The sequence below is a fragment of the Platichthys flesus genome, chromosome 10 (genome assembly GCF_949316205.1).
Source record: "Platichthys flesus chromosome 10, fPlaFle2.1, whole genome shotgun sequence".
Lineage (NCBI taxonomy): Eukaryota > Metazoa > Chordata > Actinopteri > Pleuronectiformes > Pleuronectidae > Platichthys > Platichthys flesus.
The window spans coordinates 5,844,682-5,864,916 of record NC_084954.1 but is presented as its reverse complement, the minus strand read 5'-3'; the positions used below and the strand labels follow the sequence as shown (position 1 = coordinate 5,864,916).

At 44.5% G+C, this 20,235-nt stretch overlaps 3 protein-coding genes across 4 annotated transcripts in view; 2 read left to right on the top strand and 1 right to left on the bottom strand.

Annotated features, from left to right (window-relative positions):
* fndc3ba (fibronectin type III domain containing 3Ba) overlaps window positions 1-11,951 on the top strand; it is a 94,328-nt gene extending 82,377 nt beyond the window's left edge. The window contains exons 25-27 of the mRNA XM_062397481.1: window positions 2,893-3,059; window positions 4,568-4,695; window positions 7,027-11,951. Coding sequence (XP_062253465.1) covers window positions 2,893-3,059; window positions 4,568-4,695; window positions 7,027-7,338 — 607 coding nt within the window. The 3' untranslated portion in view covers window positions 7,339-11,951. The remainder of the gene's footprint in view (window positions 1-2,892; window positions 3,060-4,567; window positions 4,696-7,026) is intronic.
* A 3,103-nt stretch (window positions 11,952-15,054) lies between these two features.
* Window positions 15,055-16,505, bottom strand: ghsra (growth hormone secretagogue receptor a). The gene is made up of 2 exons (XM_062397717.1): window positions 15,668-16,505; window positions 15,055-15,368 (listed from the first exon to the last, which is right to left on the bottom strand). The coding sequence occupies exons 1-2, from the start codon at window positions 16,503-16,505 to the stop codon at window positions 15,055-15,057; spliced, it is 1,152 nt and encodes a 383-aa protein (XP_062253701.1).
* A 2,299-nt stretch (window positions 16,506-18,804) lies between these two features.
* Window positions 18,805-20,235, top strand: part of pld1a (phospholipase D1a) — a 30,236-nt gene continuing 28,805 nt past the window's right edge. Inside the window, exon 1 of one of the 2 annotated variants that reach the window (XM_062396976.1) lies at window positions 18,805-18,873. The gene's annotated coding sequence lies outside the window, so the exon portion shown is untranslated. Of the gene's footprint in view, window positions 18,874-20,022; window positions 20,181-20,235 lie in introns of those variants that run through there. The other variant, XM_062396975.1, reaches the window with a different exon arrangement.

The window sequence follows — 20,235 nt, the reverse complement described above, 5'->3', positions numbered from 1 at the left end:
TTCATTCATACAGCCCGCCCCCGTCCATCCATCCATCTTCCATCCAATTCTCTGTCCTTCAGACTTTCCTAAATTCAATCCCTCCATCATGTCATGCACCCAAAATTGCTTCTTTAATTCTCCATCGATACACGTTCCACCCATCTGTCAGTCAGGCCGACTTTGTTTATCCCTCAGGCTAAAAGTAAAGACATATCCCTCTTTGGTCTTATTGTTGTGGTTTCATCCCTCGTTTCCCACCTAGTCACCTACTGAGAAAAGTTGTTTCTCTGTCTGTTTGATAAACCGTGTAAGATAATGAGCCACGTATGAAAGAGTGTGGATTCCAGACCCAAGCCTGCAGGGACCAGATCTCCAACTGTTAGGACTCTTCTGGTCCCATCGGTTGCAGATTTTTAAGAAAAACAATGACAATTATAATCGTATTTGGGTCCAATTCAGTGACATTTGATGGGCTACTTGATTTTTGGGGGGGTTGGGTTCAGGTCCCACTTTCCTCTCAGGCTTGGAAACGTCCAGACAGAGAATTGCCGCCTGAGCTCCACTCTAATGTTTGATACGTCGATGTAAAGCAATAATTAAACACATCATGTTTACTGAGTTGGACTTGACAAACAAAAAGTTCATCATGACCTTTTTATTTTGGAAATAGGATTTTGTTTCTGTTTACAAAGAGACTGGATAACATCATGCCAACCTGAAGGGCTTTATCTTTTCAGCCTGAGTTGAATGATCGGGGCACTCTGTTTAAAAAACGAAGGGCTGGTCGAGTTAGAGCAAGATGTCCGCATCTCCATCACGGCAGCAAAACAAGGCCAATCTGACATTATAAATACATTTCTATTTCTTGTTATCAGTACAGAACAATTCCAATATTTACATCGTAGAAAACATGGGCGTTAATAATCGGAACAAATCACGCGTCTTTGTCTGTTTCTCACCTCTTGTGTCCTCCTCTGCGCCTGGTTGCGGTTAATTGCTCGGCTCGTTAAGTGCGGCCTGGTGATTTTTTTTTATGTGTGTGTTGTTTCCAGTCTGCGCTGCACTGTGCCGAGCGCTAATTGTTTTTGATTCTCTGCCACTCAGCTCCGGCCAAACGAGAAGAGGTCATGACTCCTAACGATGGAAAAACGGACACACGCGTTGGCTTCATAATTATACAATTTGCGAAACGCTTTTTTTTGGGGGGGGGGGGGGGGGTTGCAGTCGTTAGCTGAGAGTCCACAGAGGGTAAACAAGGGGAGACGGGAGGTGTCTGGGTGTGAGGAGAAGGATTAATGGCGCCATACATCAGCCAGAGAAACGCATCAGAGCTCATCCAGAATTTAAACATTCTACGAAACAATGGCATCCGTCATCTCTCCTTCCTCTCTCCTCTCAATGCAGATCCTCCATCATCGTCTCCCCTCTTATAATTACCCCTCTCCCTCCTCCCTTATTTCAGGCCTTCCTACAGAACTCGTTTTGACTTCCTCGCTGCCTCCTCTCCTCCATCACTTGTCCGCTCGCCCTTCTCTTCTCTCCCATGACTCCCTCGCTCTCTGAGGCCTTCACTTTTTTGTTGTTGCTGAAAGCCGATAATGGAGATAAATATGCCCCCCTCAGCTAAAATCCCCATTTATCGCTGACTCACTCCAACTTATGTTTCCATCAGTCCATCAGTCCACCAATCTCGCCAGAAACTCCTCTGGAGCTTCTTTCCATCAGATTTGTGACCAGGGCCTGTCAGTTCTCATCCTGTTGGTTAACAAATAACCATTGTCTTTTTGTTTATTTATTTTTTAGGATGCAGCCATATCCTCTCTCCCATCAGAATCCCTGTTACTTCTCACTCCTTGTTATTCAAGTCAATCAGACCTCAGGGTAACATACCCGAAGCAAACTTTGATATTAAAAGCGGGGTTTTTGTGATAAGATCACAAATGAACAGCTCTGAATGTGTTCGTTCACCCCTGGCATTTAAAATATGACTTATTATGAGATCTCACCTCCACGCTCAAAGACCAAATGTTCTAAACACTGGATAGACACATGTTAACACCAGGTGTGTATGGCATAAATAAGAAAATATTATTACATTTACACTTTTTGCAATGTATACTTCATTCATACTCAAGCTATGGCTCTGAGTAATATCACTAAAGCTAGTGACGTCCAACACTATCTATTAATGCTGTGAATGCTTTTTGTGATGAGTCACTAAGACTTGAAGGACATGTTTTAGACTCAGCATTTTAATTACTTTTATTGTTATTACTTGAAAAGGTTTCCAGACTCAAATTATCAGAAAATGCATCTCTTTCCTCACACTGCTCATTGCTGCAGCTCCTCTTCTCAGCCTTGGTTTAGCTGCTGTCTCTTTAAGGCCTCCCCCCCTGCCTGGTTGAAGCCCAGTCTGCTCTGATTGGCCAGCTGGCACGCTCTGTTGTGATTGGTCAATAGATTCACACACGTGTAGGCAAATTTATGCTTTTTAACTTTGCAGAACTTCTACATTGACAACAAATCCTGACCAACCCACAAGCAGAATGAAAAACTGAAACGGCATCACAAGTCTCCGTTAAGGCCAAACACATCCATCTAATAATCGATTACGTCTAAAGTGTTTGAAACTTTACTGATTCTTTCACACCAGATATCGACGCCTCATTCTTCACTGCTTTTGTTATCCAAGTTTTCAACCGTGGGTTTGTCCAATACGTCTCCCTGTGATCTTATCTGTGCATCATCACTCTCTCTTTACCTCCTCCTGTCTACCTCCCTTTTCTCATGCAGCCCTCCTCAGATTTCTCTCTCTCTATCTCTCTCTCTCTCTCTCTCTCTCTCTCTCTCTCTCTTGGTTTTGTGACTCATTGTCCCTCCTTCTCCTCTTTGTGATGTTTTCTGTCCCAGGTTCGTGACGATCTACCGCGGCCCCAGCCACACCTACAAGGTCCAGCGGCTAATCGAGTCCAGCAGCTACAGCTTCAGAATACAGGCCGTCAGCGACGCTGGGGAGGGTCCGTTCTCTGGCACACACACCTTCTGCACCACCAAGTCTGTGCCCCCGGCCCTCAAAGGTAAACTCCCCCGGCCAAAGTGTGGCTTTTGCTGGATGATTACATTAAACAGTATCTTAACAATTTAAGGCTTACGCAGTGTGTAAATCGGTTGTGGCTCTGTCCGATCAAAAGAAGCAGACATGAAGAACAGGAAGTTGCTGTAGCGTCACAACCTGGGGCCTAAAATACAAAAACTAGAACACGGCTGCACACAGTTCGCCAATTTTCAAAATCTGCTTCGGTTCATGAGAGATTCATAACAAATATCTTACAACTCAATGTAAAATACGTCCCAAAATCGTCTTTTATATCAAATCCACTCCAGAAGTAATTTAACTGTTCCTTGGCCCAGAAACCACATCCTTCAAACCAAGTTTCAATAGAACCAGTTCTGCTGTTTTTGCATAATTCTGCTGAAGGGCGGACAAACGGCAATGAAAACCAAACCTGGATGAAGGTGACAAGCTGCAGGGGGGCAAACTGAAATCTTACTTTCCAATCATTTCTAAATAAAATAGTTTGGAAGTGCATTCAGGGAGAAATGTGTTTCATTAGTTGGTATTTGTATAGTTTTAAATGAGAGAGAAACACCCACTTGTTCTGTCGCTAACCTAAGTTATATCATTTATTAATTTAGTGTGAATTTAAAAGCATCATGTGATGTTTGTTGTGTTTGTTGTGGGTGAAACGTGAGTGTCAGGTCAAGTGTATAACAGCTCTTAACCGTAGAACTAGCTTTGCCTTTTAATCTAGTGACGCATTAAAGTCCAGACATATTTGAACGTTGAGGGAGGTTGTGACACCAGATCCAGCTAAATGGCCTGAAATTGGCCTGATCCATTAACAGGCCAACAGGACGTGTTTCTTTGAATACGGCCTCAAGTGTTTGGTCTTTGCTGTAAATTGAGGTGACGACCTGTTTTAGCCACAACGACCCCAAAGCATTATGGGTATGACTGTAACGCTGTGAATATGCAGCTCAGCTATGATGCGTCGATCAAATGGTTAATGGCCGACCGGGATCAAAACTGCGTTGAGTGGAAGAGGTTGAGACGAATCAGTGAGCAGGACCCTGGTGCTAAATGTAAAGCTGCATGTAGCTCAGCTGCTAATGCACGCCATCGTTGTTGTGTTATTTACAACGTTATCTCCCCAAGGATGTTATTGCTTTGCAGAAATATTGAAAAACAAATTTGCCCCGCATGACTAATGTGTTCTTTTTGTTGTGGCTTACCTCCCGGAGGATGATGCTGGACCTGCGCAGTTTAAACAGCTGGACGCTAAAAGCCATTGACAGGACTGTAAACCATTAGTGCTGAAATGACCAATTAGACTCCAGCAGGGAGGTGGATGTTAGCATTCAATGAAAAATAAGTGGCTAGTAAACAGCTGTGCACGTATAGATGCAGTATAGATAGGTTTGCAATTACAGAGAGAAATATCCGGTAGACGGATGCATCTCTTCGTGGTGTCAATTCTGAAAAAAAATCGATCGCGTGATTCATTTCGTGCTTTGACGCCAACAGCTCCCAGAGTGCACCAGCTGGAGGGCAACATGTGCGAGATCACATGGGAGACGATCCCACCAATGAGAGGGGACCCGGTGAGCTTCGTGCTCCAGGTGCTGGTGGGCCGCGAGTCCGAATACAAACAGGTCAGTCTCTCACACACACACAAACACACAAAAGTTTTCGGGTTGTATGAGGATAGTGTTTTTTTGAGAACCCAACATCCATTATTTGTTTCATTCTTATTCCAGCGTGCACGTTTACTACGAGGATATTTCCTAATCTACCCAGTGAGCAGAAAAATTTAATTTGCGGTGGTGGTGATGGGTGGAGTGGGGGGGGGGGGCTTTCAGGACTCTCAAACCACCCACACACCGAGACACAAATTTGCTTATTGAAGAATCAAACACGCTATGTTTTCCCTGCTCTCAGGAGAGACGGCCTTCCTTGGTAATCTGCCACGCCAGCAGTATTTATTGAACCGTATCTTAATGAGAATTACAACGCAGTAACACAGTTTTTGGGCTGTGCTTATTGAATTCATCGTGTAAAGATGTATGGGATCAGGTGGCAGGCAGGAGGAGTGATGGGCGCAGTAGTAGACCCGTGACAGAAAGACGTTTTCCTTCAGGGCCATTTTTCCATCTGTTATTGAATTGCTGAATGGTTACAGAGAAGAACTGCTGAGTGCACTGTGTGTGTGTGTGTGTGTTTGTGTATTTTCTCCTTTTATTGCGTACATGCATCAGCTGTCAGTACAAACCTGCGATGTTGTGTTTCAGACGTTTTCTATGCCGCTGCCCTCAGTGGATTTGTCCTCCTCTCTTGATCTCACAGTGAAGAGACCATTGAAGGCTTTTATACACACATTTATTTTCTCTGTCGACTTTTGAATCGGCTAATTGAATTGAAAAATATGAGGAGGAAATTCTGAATGCTGTAAGCGAAAAGAATCGATGCTCGACTCTGTAAAGCGCACGTGCTCTTCCAGTCCCCCCTCGTGCCTTTCATGAACAGAATGATAAATGATCAACCTTGTGGCTGCTGCTGATCAGAAACAAGCCGATTCATTTTGATACATACGTCAGGAGGAGTGTTAGTGATTCCCAAGGTCGCCAATGTGGGCAAATCTCAAAGAAACTGGCTCTTAACTCAGCTCAGAATAGCCGAAAAAGCCGTCTGTTATAGTCGTGCAGGTCGTGAAAGTTTCAAAATAAAGGTTTGCAAATTCAAAACTCAAAGTTTCGATGTTTCAAGAACTTTTTTTTTTGCACCAGGCTTTTTATCAGCACCTGGAAAACAAATTGCATTTAGAGAACAGACACGAATTTGAATTTGAATGCTGCAGTTTGAAAAAAAAAAAATTCAAAACACTGTTTGAAGATATTATATTATATTTATCACAAAACAAAAAATACAAAGCTTCAAAACTTAGTCTCATCAATTCCAAGCTGTCAAACACTTAGTTCATATTTATCCCTCAAAGAAAAGGAATACATCCATCCCCTTTTTCTCTTGAACAAGTTTGGAACCACAACATTGTTCGGCACAAAATGGAGGCCGTGTCTCAATGGGATCACAGCAGACATGACCCCCATCAACATGCTGATGATCCGAACCATGAAAACACACAATCTTCCGTCTCCGCCCTCCTTTCGAGGTCAAACACACAACCGTGTAGAATGTATTTTGCAAAGTTGCGATGATGTTGTTGTGCGCAGGCAGACAAACCACCTCTACAGTCTGTGTCTCCAGATTTACATTCGGTCACGATGACACGACAGTTGCACAAGGTGAAAACGATCCGGGTGTCGCTTGCTGCTCATAGAGAAGGTGAACCGTCGAGAGGGTAGGATGGATCTTCTGTCCTTGAGCTCGTCATTGCATCACAATGTGATCGTTGTTATTTGAGACGGTCCCGAGAGTTTTGAAGAAGAAATGAACAAAATGGGCTCAAGGCCGTTTCACCGGGAAACTAAACACAATCCCTTTGAACCTCTGTCATCGCTGGGTTTGTTTTCACCTTCTCTCACTCTACATGTGTGAAGTTGAGAATAAAGAAGATGGGTGTGTTGTTGATGCACATTCCCAGCTCTCATTACTGCCTAACTCAGGATGTATGGATGGATGATGATGAGTGGTTTCAACGTGCATTTCTGTTTTTATTACCTAGATTCTCCTTTTATCTCTGTATTCCTTTTTCTTTTTACTTCATGGTGTTTTAATATTTAATATTCTCATATTTAGATATTTATTGTCGGAACCAGGTAGAGACAAAGGGAAATATCAGTTTAGTTGCATATGACAATGAGTCTTTTGAATCGGTGACTCATGCATTTCTGCCATTATCTCACACAACTGAACTATAAGAAGACAGAGGATACGTTAAAAGAAACAGGAAACTTTTAAAACTTTAAAAATCAAAGTTACAGTTACAGAACTCTGAAACATTCTTTTTTTCTCTCCTCCCCTCGCAGGTTTTCAAAGGAGAAGAGGGTCAGTTCCAGATCTCTGGTCTCCAGTGCAACACAGACTATCGATTCCGCGTGGGCGCCTGCCGCCGCTGCCAGGACTCGTGCCAGGAGCTGTGCGGCCCCCTGAGCCCCTCCTCCCTGTTCACGCTGCGGCGCCAGGAGTCGGTGTCCTCCGGGGAGCTGTGCCCCGTGGACACGGGCAAGGGGGCGGGCCTGATCTCCAGTGACGAGCGCTTCGCGGCGCTGATCGTGTGCGTGTTCGCCGGCTTCTCCATCCTCATCGCCTGCCTGCTGCAGTACTTCTTCATGAAGTGAGGGAATCTTAACTATAGGATAGAAAGAGAAAGCAAAAATCACAGAGAAACTTTAAAAGTATAAACGTCTATGAAAGAACCGAATGAAATCAAAACACTTGAGATGAACTTCTACGTATGTTTTTGTTTTTGTTTTGTTAGTCAAAGTATCGATTCAGGCTTTTTCCTCACCTCGTTCCTGTCGTCTTCTGCCTTCTCTCGGTTTGGTCTCGTTTCTCTCTACGTCTCAGTTTGTCTCCGTGTCACCGTCTGTTCCGCTCGTGGAGGACTTCTGCCGAGAGAAGCCTCGTCAAGAGAACTGATAATCAAGCCTTAAGATAGCTGTGAGCAGAGCAGCTGCTCCTCAGACTGACTTGCATGTTTTTACTTTGTATCTTTTTAAAAACATATTCGATTAGAGAACGTGTATATTTCTTGACGGTCATTGCCTTACAATAGGTTTGTTTCTTTGTTTTCGATGTTACATTTTTTGTTTTTTGTTTTTTTGCTGCAATCTTTATTCATTCAGCCATATTCCAATGTAGGCCTTCAGAGCTTTAGCCGTTATTATCCAGTTGTTACTCTACAGGTTGTCGGCCCAGTTGTGCGTTCTGCTCGCAGACTGACAGACACCGTGCACACACACGCATTGTGCAGACCTGCCTACATATACACGCACACGTGTGCAATTACACTCATGCAACGACAATGACATTACACTTTTTTTTTGTTTTTCTCCTACGAAGGCAATCACTTAATCCGCTCAGCTTTCAACGTTCAATCACTCATTCATTCAGCTACCAAAGTGATGCAATCCATGTGTGGTGTAAGATGCTGCTATCCTGTGATTTTATTATATCTAAGAAAGAATGGAAACCCAGTAATCTAATATATGTACACACAATATATATATATATTATAACAAATATCTATGATGCTATAGAAGTGATGTAATATAAGTGATGGCAATGTAAGGTCTGAAGTACGGCGGGAAAAAAAGGGCGTGAGGAGTTTTACTGTAGGTGCTCACGCCAGCAGCTCTGAGGTCAGTTCAGTAGCTTGTGCGTTTGAAGGAGCCCTTAAACGCTGGCCTCGGATCAGCGCGTGAACCCTTGTAGGTATTCAATTGATGGGGCGTAAACTGGCTTTGGCATTGAGGAAGCCGCGGGGCTGTGTGGTTTGCGGCCGGCTGCAACTTTTAGCAGGAAACAGGGGGCTGGCCCGGAGAGAGGCCCTCCGTCAGTCCTACCATCTCAAAACCACCATTTCTCCAGCCTATGTATCCGTAGCTTCAGTAGCGATGTGCCCGTGGCGTCACAGACCCAGAGGTGCTAACAGCCTGCCAGCTAGCCGCCTTTCTCCGAGCTGTGTGTGTGTGTGTGTCTGTTAACCAGGAGAGCCATTAGGAGTTAGCTCGAGCTCTACCCTTCTGAGATCTCTCCAGCTGCGAGCCCGAGCTGAGGCTGGAGCTCCTCCCGTCGGCTCGTCTGTGAATCGATTCCTTTTGAAGACTCTGCTCCTCGTTTGTTCTCCTTTCCTGCACACCATTATTAGTAATTACCTCTTTTACCTTGCTCTCCATCCGCCTCCATGTCACTCTCGCTCTCTCTACCCATGCACAACTCTCTCTTCCCTCTTTCTCTCCTCTCCCTCCGCTCTCTCTTTTAAATGGTGCTTTATTGATATCAGAGCAGTAGCACGGCTGTGGTCTCCTCCTCGGATGCACATGTTCTCTTGGGACTCGAACTAATGTTCACTAACCAAACAAGCCTTCGACGGAACACAACTCAACAACACAGGGCATTCTGACACACGTATCACCCCCCCCGCCCCCCCTGCCTCCCGAACCTTTTATTTTTTAATACCCCAACTCGGAAAAACAAACAAAGCCAAGGTACAGCCCAATACACACACATGATCCAAAGAAGTCAGCCTGACCCGCATGGTTAACGCGTCCGCTTTCGTCAGGTGCGTCTGTGGGGGGAGGAGCCGGAGGAATCGGGTGGGGCGTGGGGAGGTGGAGGGGGTGATGGCGAGCTCTGATTGGCAGCCTGTAACGTACCTCAGGGATTAGGCCTTACAGAGCTGGGATCTCATCCCGTGCTCGTCGTCCCTCGCCGCCGCCGCCTTCTTCCTACCGGTCTCTCTCTCTCTCTCTCTCTCTTTCTTTCTCTCTCTCTCTCTCTCTCTCTCTCTCTCTCTCTCTCTCTCTCTCTCTCTCTCTCTCTCTCTCTCTCTCTCTGTCTCTGTCTCTGTCTCTCTCTGTCTCTGTCTCTCTCTCTCTCTTTTGATGCTGTATCTTGTCCTCTGTCTATGCTGTGCCTTGCTCCTGTATGTCAGTAAGCAAAGTGGTTTACTAGCTCAAAAAAAAAAAAATACCTTTGCCAAAGTTGATGGGAAAGTTAAGGTAGAGTTCTTTTCTAGGTTTTTATTTATACTATATATTTGCATACAGTACTTTACATGCCAATTACAGTGCAATCTTCATTTATTTATTGTTTAAAGATTAAGAGACAAGTGTAGTTATATACTAATTTGGTTTTTTTTCTTGTAGCATGTTTTTTTTTCTTCAATTTTTTCATTTGTTTTCTTTCTTTTGTAATGGATGTACTTTAGATTGTATGATTAAGGCCAGCATTCCTTATCTCAGTAACCCTTTAAGTATTTCTCTTACAGCTGTTGGGAACCTGTAGCTCATCAGTCCATGCATTGCAGTTATCGTTTCAAACATGTAACCAAATGTAATTTTTTCATGTTTCGTTTCATCTCCTGCTCCGGCCGCAGCCAGCCGAGCGGTCCTTGTAATGCTTAGACAGACATGTAGCAGAGCCGGGCCTTAGGGTCACTTCAAAGTCATCGGTATTGGGATAAACGTGACTGCCTTTGGCTTTTTTTATTTTCATTTTTTAGTGTTATAATGAAGCTTCTGATATCCTTCTACAGTTGTATTGCCAAAGTGCAGGCTTATCGTGTCCACTAGATGTCGCATTTGCAGTCGTCTAAAGGGTTCCTGTGATGTTCTTCTGCGACGACACAGCATTATTATTATTATTGTGATTATTATTCTCTCGAAAGGAAAAAAAAAACAAACAAAAAAAAACATTAACGTGATCTGTGATTATGCTTCTTTTCATATTATCTTTCATTGTTTTCGTTTTGTAAAGCAAAATGTGCCATTTTGAAATGTGTAGCCCCTTTTGGAGGAGAGTTTTTAACACAACCTGATTTCACACTGAAAGTTCAAATGCGAAGAGAAAAAACAAATGCAAAAAAAATAGGCAAAAACAATCAATCGATGATTTCAGGCAAAAACGATAACGATATTGACGATTCCTTGTTCAGACTAGTGCTGGTAGAGCAGTAGTGAGTATTTTGTATCCAGTATTTTGCTAAGACATGATTTACAGAGATATCTATAGAGCTATAGAACGAGACGGTAAATACATTATGACTAACAGAGTTGAAGCACTTTTTTTATGCCGAGCATTAGTCCTGATGAGGTTAATGAGAGCGGGGGGGGGACAACACGCAGCCCCTCCGCTCACTTCCGAAACACTACTGCCAACGCCGCCTGTTGCATTCATTGGCATTGTCCCGTCATTGGGCGTCACTGTGACATTGTGGCATTACTGGAGCACGCCTCCGTGCGTCTCAAACAGCGCCCCACTTCCTGCTTCCTGCGACGTCACAGGAAGTGCGGCGCCATTTTGTTTGTCCCCAGACGTGCTCGTGGTGTGTCCCCCTGCGGCCCCCGTCGCATTGTAGCCGACGGGTGCTGTGTGAGGTGTCCTGTCCTTAAAACCCGAGATGTTATGTTTCCCCCTCATCCCCTCCCCCCCCCCCCAATGTTCAAGCCTTGACGCCCCAGTGGTAGAGCGGAGGTTATCCTCGTGTTTGGCCAAACCGAGGCCCAGCTACGTTAGCATTGTAGAGTCTGAGGCTAACGCAGCGTTGCCTGACAGACTGCGTGTTTGCGGGCAAGGTACTTCCCCTTTTTTGCGTGCTTTGTTGTTTTTGTTGATTTTTTTTCAAATGCTGGTGATTTTTATAGACAAACCCCCCACCCCCCCCCCCCCCACCCCCACCCCAAGCCCCTATCACCCTCCCCCAAACCATCACGCAGGTCCTGCACATTTGTCGGGTTATGACAAGAATGAGAGACTTTTATTTTTTACAATTTTTGTTTGCCCAGGAACACCCCCCCCCCCCCCCCCACATCTGTGCCTTCTGATCAGTTTTATTATTTTTCTTTTTTTAATGTTTTGTACGTTTTACAGTAAGTAGAGATTTTGACTGAGAGATTTGGCGATTTGACAAACACACAGAGATTCACAGGTATTTAACTATTTTTTAAGCGAGACAAAAGAAAACATATTTTTACCTCACGATTTAAAAAGCAAACATTCCAATGTTGTCATGGTCTACGAATTGAATAAAAAAAAAAAAGAAATTCATGCATTTCTTCTTGTATTGTAAATGTTAGACAATTTCATATGCATTATATAAAAAAAACTGCCATATCAATTTTAATGTATAGATTTTTGCAAATACTACCCTATGTATGTAAGACGTAACTGTATCGGTAGCGTATATATAATATATTTATGCCCAATAAATGTTTTAATTTTTTTCTGATTTTGATGGAAACTGTGTGTTTTATTGTGTGTGTCTTTACCTAAAGTGCAAATACACTGTTCTACATTTAGTCACAATGTAACTAAGTACATTTACAGAGTTACTGCACTTAAGTATATTTTTCATGAATCTACATTTTACTTGATTAGATTTATTTTCGGGTACTTCTCTCTTGTTTTCCACCATAAATATCGGCAAATCAATATATAGTTTCTATTCTACTACATATATTACAACAATGTGCGTTACATATATAGACATTTAAAAGCAAGTACTTCATTATTTTTACTCAAGGACAAAAGTTAAAATACTACTTTTACTTATAATTCACATGATTTTTATTTATTAATATTATTTGACGTTTGAGTACTTCCTCCACCACTGCATGTAGCTCAGTGACATTGATCCCTGAGCAGCTGGATGGACAGATGCATGGCGCCGGGGCCCTCACTTCCAATGTCGATGCACAAACTGATTTCCTGACGTTTATTGTCGTGTAGCAATAGATATTGATTTTTATCTTCCAGACTTACTAAAGAGGAACGTCATGTACTGTTGTAAACTTAGCTCAATACTTCAAATCCTGATTCACAGTCTTAATAAAACAGATCTACTTCTTTGAGGTGACGATGTTTAAAATGTCTCGGAGACTCATCAAGGTTTCAATGATATGAGTGAGTGTCTGTCTATGTAAGCTCTGTGTGTGTCTGTGTGAAGGTGTTTCATTGCCAGAAGGACTCCAGTCACCTTGACAATGTTGAGCCTGATATCTTAGTAAACAGAATCACACACATTATTATCTTCTACAGTCTCGGCGGGCAACTGGAGAGAGAGAGAAACAGACGGCTGCAGCACTCTATTAATTCACCTCACCTTCAGGATCACTGGGAAATATTAGTCTTTTGTCCTTTAGCATTTAACCTTGCTCGTTTTATGGAGTGTACACTTGGCTTTGTTAATGTGGAAAAATACCGGATGAGACTATTTCACACTTATTCTCAAGGCGGTGAATCCAGAGGGAAAATCTGATTGGCCCTGGAGGTGCCACCGTCTGGTCAGCAGTCTTTAAAAACAAAAAGATAACAATTCAATTTGTAGGACAATCCCTCAGACAGCCCTGAAAGAGAAGAGTGGTTTCTGTGATTCAGCTGAGGAGTTTCTCTCTTCCAGGTTTCGCCCTATCGTTGAAATGCTACACACCATCTTGTTCTCCATATACTAAGCAGTTCTGCAGAACCCTAAGTGTGCATGATCCATTCACACGACACTGAAGCAAAGAGGAACGGACTTTTTCCCTTTTTTTACTCGTACAATACTTAAACAGGCACATTACCCAACAGCAGATATTTACAGACATTTTCAAAATAGAGAAAATATCAATCTTTGATCGGTACATATCCAGCGGATTCATAAATAGTAAGTGGTGACATCATCATACAGTCGGAGGCATTGATTAAACAGAGATACATTCCTCGGAGCCTGGTGGCCATGCTTTGAAATGCAGAGTGGTGGAGGCTGCTGCGGTGATTCGGACGTCCCAGTGTGCAGCATCGAGTGCAAAGCATCACAAAGCATCTATTTACATGTTGGAGCAAACATAACATCACAGATCCTCTTTGTCCCAAAGGGTGCACGATACACACACTACAAAACAGAATCACTTGAAGACGTTTCCCTCTCCGTTGCATCAGATAACACATATTTATAGGCCCTTTTAAAAATGTTCTTGTGGGTCCTTGTGGTGACATCTTGGCACATTAACAATATTTGATTTCAATTTACATCAGAACCAATGAAAACGCTCTCCAGTGGGCGCTCATGCAGGTTGACCACCTCCTTTATGGGCAGATCAATAACATATACCAGACAGATAGAATATAATAAACCTTGTGCGTGTTTGGTTTAACCGTTGGAGACGTCACGATCTGCTCCCACTGAACAGTAGATGTTCACAATGCAGCCGATGCTCCAGGTTGAAGTAAACCTTGTCAAATCATAGAAAATGACAAATCTGCTAACATCTCTTATATGATTGGATGTTTAAAGCAGATGAGGCCCTGCAGGTTCTCTGTGTATCCACTCGCGTCAGTTCACCTGAGACGGCTGACACACAAGTTTATTATCAAATCAGCAGCGATTCAATGGCACACAGTTCAGAAGGCTCAGGAAGCTGAAGCCCTCAGGACCACAGATGTCGATTTTTTTATGGTTTTACCAAGTAGCTCTCTTTGACTTGAGTACCAGACTGAAGCTGTTTAAATGCATCGCACTGCTTGTGAAAGCTTCTCACGGGCTCCTCCAGAGGCCTGCAGCTCGAATCATGTTTATCTGTCAACCAGAACCAATGATAACCACAGAAATTAGAGACATCGTGGAAATGTTTGCGTCCTCTAAAATGTCTCAGAATCACCAAAAGTAAACAGACTGCTGTGTCTTGTTTTGATGGAAAAGTAATTCTCTTCATTTTAAGGACTGTCCAGTAATTACATTGACCCTCTTTGGCAGCATCGACATGGCATGGACTTGAGTATCCAAGATACAGGGCACTGAGCATGTAATACATACAGGAACATTTTACACCTTCACAATCGAATCACAATCATAAGCATGATACTTTTCACACAGTACACACACATACACACACACTCACACACACTACAACTGTGCCCCTAGGGTACAGGTGTAGTGCCACAAGTTCTACAGTGCTTTCTTTGTCATCCAGAATATGAATACAATATAAGGCAATTGTAAATGTCTATAATGTTTGTGTAGGAGCATGTGCATCCATGTTGTTCACAGACCCTTCAGGCCACAGTGAGTGTTGGCACTCCGTCAGATATGCTCTTCATTATGCAGCTGAGTGAGTTGTAAGAAAAGAGAATCCATCAAGAAAATGCTTTGAAAAAAATAAACTATTTCTCTTGATGCGAGTTGACAGAGCTGGGAACTGAGGTTTGCAGTTTGTTTGTGGCTCAGGTTGTGTCTGGTTCTGTTGGTCTCGGTCAGGAGCTGCTCCTCGGCCTGACAGAGTTAATGGCTTTCATAGGTTCATGTATTTCAACTTGTGGTAATTATCTTTACGCATGAAATGTGTGCAGTGCGTTCAGAAGCTGACTGAAGACACCGTCCAGCTGTTGGAGCCGTCTCCCTTCATGGTGCTGGCTGAGCGTCCCCGCTGGGGCTGACTGTCGGCGAGGCCGAAGAGGCGCGCCGCTGCGCCCCGGTACTTCCAGGACATGGTGTTGTAGAGGATGGGGTTGATGGCGGCGCTCAGGTAGAAGAGAACCACCGACACCAAGCTGCAGTACTCGGACAGCAGCGAGAGCAGAGGAGACGGAGCGTCCAGTGAGCGGAACTGCAGGTAGCGACCCACGTGGAACGGCAACCAGCAGAGGACGAAGGCCAGCACCACCACCACTGGAGGAAGAGGAAGAAGAAGAGGATGATGAAGAAGAGGAGGAAGATGAGGAGGAGGAAAGGGGGATGTTGAAGAGAAGGGAACATAAGTAATTGGATGAAAGTTGCAGTGGATAAAGCTAAAACAAAGGGGCTCAGTCTAAATGTAAATTATGATTTTTAAAGATGTGGCTTGATACTAAAGCTAAAAAACAGACTTCAATTGACTTATTAGCTGATATTATTTCTCTAAATTATCTATGAATCAACTCTGAACCACGTTACGCACCGCGCGTAATTTGCACTCTCTCCAAACTCACCCAGCATCTTGATGGTCTGTCGGTTGCTCTTGTCCCTGTGAGACACGCGGGAGCTGATGCTCGTCTCTCGGTGTCTCTGCCACAGTCGACGTCCTATGAGGCTGTAGAGCACAGTGAGACAGAACACTGGCATGAAGAAGAAGACGGAGCTCAGCCACACCATGGCGCCCATCAGACCTGACTCCACGGCGTAGTGCGTCATCCTACACTCCCGGGTGTCACCCCCGCCCCCCAAGGAGAAGCCCGTCTCATTCATGTCCGAGCCGAACGGTCCCATGCTGTCCCGCTCCACTCCCACCATGACAAACACGGGTCCGGCGCTGAGAAGAGACACTGTCCACAGCAGGAGAATGAGGGCGCGCACCCGCCTCTTGGTAACCAGAGCCTTCGCGCGTAACGGGAAGCAGATCGCCAGGTAGCGCTCCACTGAAAGCGCAGTGATGCTCAGGATCGTGGAGTAAGTGGACGATTCGGACACGAACTGAAATAGCTTGCAGAGCACGTCTCCAAAGCGCCAGGGCCTGTACCTCCACATGCGGTACAGGTCCAGGGGCATACAGAGGAAGATGAGCAGGTCTGACACAGCCATGCTGCACAGGTACAGGTTGGTGGTGGTCCGCATGTCCCGGTACTTGCTGACCACCAAAATGGTCATGACGTTCCCGGCCATCCCGACCAGAAAGAGCAGCGTGCAGGCCGTGGTGATGGCCGTGAGGAGAGGGATGGAGTAGTAGTTGAGAGGAGGCAGGACGTAGTCATCGTTCCATGTGGCGTTGGGGATCTTCTCCCAGCTGCAGTTGATGGAGACGCACTCCGAGTGATTGGGCCAAGTGGGCATGCTGTCGCCGCGCGGTTATTCACGGGGCCGCGCCTGGCCCTGAGTGTTGAAGGCACCCCGGGTGGGGGACTCATCAAGCCCCGTGGCGCTGCGCCTCCCTCCCATTGTCCAGGGAGTCAACGACTGAGGGCAGGAGAGGCTGGCAGCCGTGCGTAAAACCAAGATCCTGGCGCGCGATGCAAACCTGTGTCTGTGTTTTTCAAAACTCTGGGCTCAAAAATGATGTTGAGGAAGATGTTGTCATTTAGAGAAGTGTGTTATGAAGTGGTCCAAAATGTTGAAAGCTCTTGTTCAAAATAAGAGTGCACGGAGTTACCTGCTGGATGAATTCAAAGTGTATTCCAAACAAAACCGATAAGAACAAGAGAAAGGAAACCACGTAAAACATATATTATCTTAAGATGTACATAACATAACTTAAATATAAGTTATATTCGCGTCCTCTCTGTTTGTGGTGGCTACCGGGAAAATGAAACACGATGATCCATCATGCGACCAAGTCCCAAAGAGTTTCCATCAGCGACCGCGCGTCCCTGCGTCTGAGCGTCAGAAACATCAAAGCACAACAACCGGTGCAGCAGGGGACGTGTTGCAGCAGTCAGCAGAGGCAGGGTCGTATTGATGCAGCAGCAGTGCACATCTGCACTGAGCTCCCACTCAGCCCAACACAACCGGGTAAACGACCACCACCGTGAAAACGAGCCCCGTGTGGCAGAACGGAGACAGTTTTATGAAAGTCACCAAAACCAAGAAGGACCGACGCGTTTTCAACATTATCATTCAAACAGATCCTCAGAAAGATGTGAGTGAAGGAAAGAAGATGAGAGAGAGGGAGGAATTCACCTCGTCTCTCCGGATCCGCACCTCTGGTTATGGTGCACATCCAGTGTTTGGATCCCAAGACTCCCAGTGCGCAAAACAGCATACACACAGAGATGATGCTGATGATGATGTGTGGTTGTGGGGGGTTCCACAGTGAGTCAGTGCTGCAGCGCCACCTACAGGAGATCTTAGGGAGGGGATTACCGGGGCTTAATGTTGATCCATTTAATAATAAATACGTGTGTTTACCAAGAGAGCACGGTGCAGAGGGGAGGAGGCAGTGAGCCAGTAGAAACTGGGCCAAATGGACACATGAGACCAGACATAACATCCGGTTTGACTTTTGCATTTTAAAATCATGCACGTGCGAAAATAGAGTTACTTGGGGTGAAGGTTGTGAAATTGCAGATTTTCCAGACAGGGAGGTCACATCTTTTAATTAATGGTATTTCAGAGCTGCACTCTTGCCCAGACGCAACAGTCTAATTTCCACAGTCACAGCAAATTCAATTTCATTACAGCCAGACTGGAGCACAGATTTAATCCCAGGCTCCACTGAGGCCTCTGCAGGACGGGGACAGGACCCTGGTTTATGCAATCAGAGTGCACGCTATTCATGAGTATTTAAATCAAAAAACAAATTCCACCTGCTGACAGCTCTAATGCAAAGCATGTTAAATGCGTATTGATGTTGCAGCCGGATTCAAATTGACAGTCATGAGATTAGAAAGAACAAATCACACAAAGCAACAATTTAAATAACAAGGGTTTAAAAACACAACTTCCTCGGTCGAGGTTTTAGGATTTGTGTCTGAAAAAAGTGAAGGGAATATGAAATCCGTGCAAAAAAAACAACATAACTTTGTCTTTAATCATGTTCTAAATACATTTGTGTGATATGAAGATGCCATGATTTGATTTCAGTGGAATCCACTTGAGTGTAGCAGCCACCGGAGGCCACACACTCAAGTGGTTTCTATGCAAACAAGGCTGTAGTCAGAGTGCTGTTAACGTGTCTGTTGCTCTTTTACTCCACGTCGACTGAATTTAACTTGTTGATGTGCAGAACAACCGTCTGAGACATTTGAGTTAAAAAAACAGATGCATCAATTCCAGGAAATGTGAAAGACTGGTTGAATTATAGCTTTATTAGCTGCTTTGTCAGGATTATATCATTAGAGACAATTAAACTGTGGATTATTTTCTCAGCAACGTGCTGGAGGCCTCACTGGTTAAAGTAAACGGTGATTTAAATCTCATCACAATTAGAGCGGCTTTGTCGTTCTGTTTATTTTGTTGTGGCAGTGATGTGATCCCACTGCTTCACATATTGTTATCTCTCTGCCCTTTGCGCCGTGTTCACCCGCAGATACCATTATGTTTATGATCACTGAATCATGAAGAAAGAGGTGTGTGTGTGTGTGTTTGTGTGTGTGTGTGTGTGTGTGTGTGTGTGAGAGAGACAGAGAGAACAGAACGCAAGCAGGACACTGGTGAGGACGGTCGTGTCCACCACAGCCTCTCTGAGACCTTTTCATCACATCTGGTTCGTATCTGTCGCCGGTCATGTGATGTTGTTTGTGTGTCCAGACTCCAGATGTGGTTGTGTGTTTGTGCCACTGTTAGTGTGTGTTTGTGTGTATTTGGGTCATTGGCTTATTTTTATATCCAAGAGAAACCCTTAGCCTGTGAACTTCTAACGTTTTGTGTGATCAAACTGTGTCTCATGGGCCTGCCAGTGCTGAGATAACGAAAATGCCGTCCAGGATCGAACCAGATGAGCACAAAGCCTTAAAGAACAGAATGAGCTCAGTACATGAAACACTATTTCTGATTGTATTGCTTTGCAGTTTCGCTCTTGTATATCCGGTGGGTTGTGGTTAAGTGTGTTGAGGTTGTCTAGTGTGTTGGAAACATCTTGTCTGAACTATGAATCCAAGGTGTGGTGGTAGATTACAGGGTAAAGTCTCTCTCTCATGATTCACACAGACACACACACATACACACACACACACACACACACACACACGCACGCACACGCACACGCACGGACGCACGCACACGCACAAACTCACTCACTCACACACACACCCACTCACGCACGCACATTTTTGACAGCTAGGTGATTGCTTGTGTTCCGGCCATGAGAGGTGCAGTACATCCATTCAGCCACAAGATGGAGGAAGAGATCTGTATTAATTGTGGACAGGACAAAAATGATAAGTACTTGTTGTTTAATTTAGGAATAATAGATGATTTAATTAACAGGTGATATTTTACCCAAGTGTGTTTATCTGCAAATCATATTTCTTTCTGCAGTGATAGTTATTTTTAGTTTTTTTAATATTTAAGTGTTATGTCATTGTTTTTCTTTTTTAAATCCCTTTTTTTACTTTCCACTATTTCTGCTTTCAAGTGTTCTCTTGTCTAACTCATGACTGACTGAATGAGTTAGACATGAGTTAGACACACACACACACACACACTTAGTACAATCAGAGCAGAGTAAACGTGAGATAATGGGCGGGGCCAGCGTCAATGTCTCCTCCTCATTTCAACAAAACACCAACGCTTCTTTCTTTCTCCAATGAGAGAGGCCGGTGGGAGGAAGCTGCTGCTGTGATTGGCCCTGACTTCTGCGGACACCTCCCTCTCTGAGAGTTGGGTTTTCTCAGCCACACTTTGCAGAGTTGGAAAAGAGAAGCAGCTCAGAGTTGTTGTGTGTCTGCGGCTCCACGGACTGTGTGTGTGTGGGTGTGTGTGTGTTGGTGTTAGTGTTGCTGTCCACACACTGAAGCCAAGTGGATTGATTGATAACACAAAATGTGGGCTATGCGTCCACAGACAGAGCAGGTTGGTGAAGTCTTCCTCTGTGTGTGTGTGAGTCTGTGTGTGTGCTCTGTTCTAT

Coding starts and splice junctions, on each gene's coding strand:
- ghsra (XM_062397717.1), bottom strand. CDS start 16,505: ATGCCCACTTGGCCCAATCACTCGGAGTGCGTCTCCATCAACTGCAGC. Junction 15,369..15,667: donor ACAGACCATCAAGATGCTGG/GTGAGTTTGGAG, acceptor CTCTTCCTCCAG/TGGTGGTGGTGCTGGCCTTC.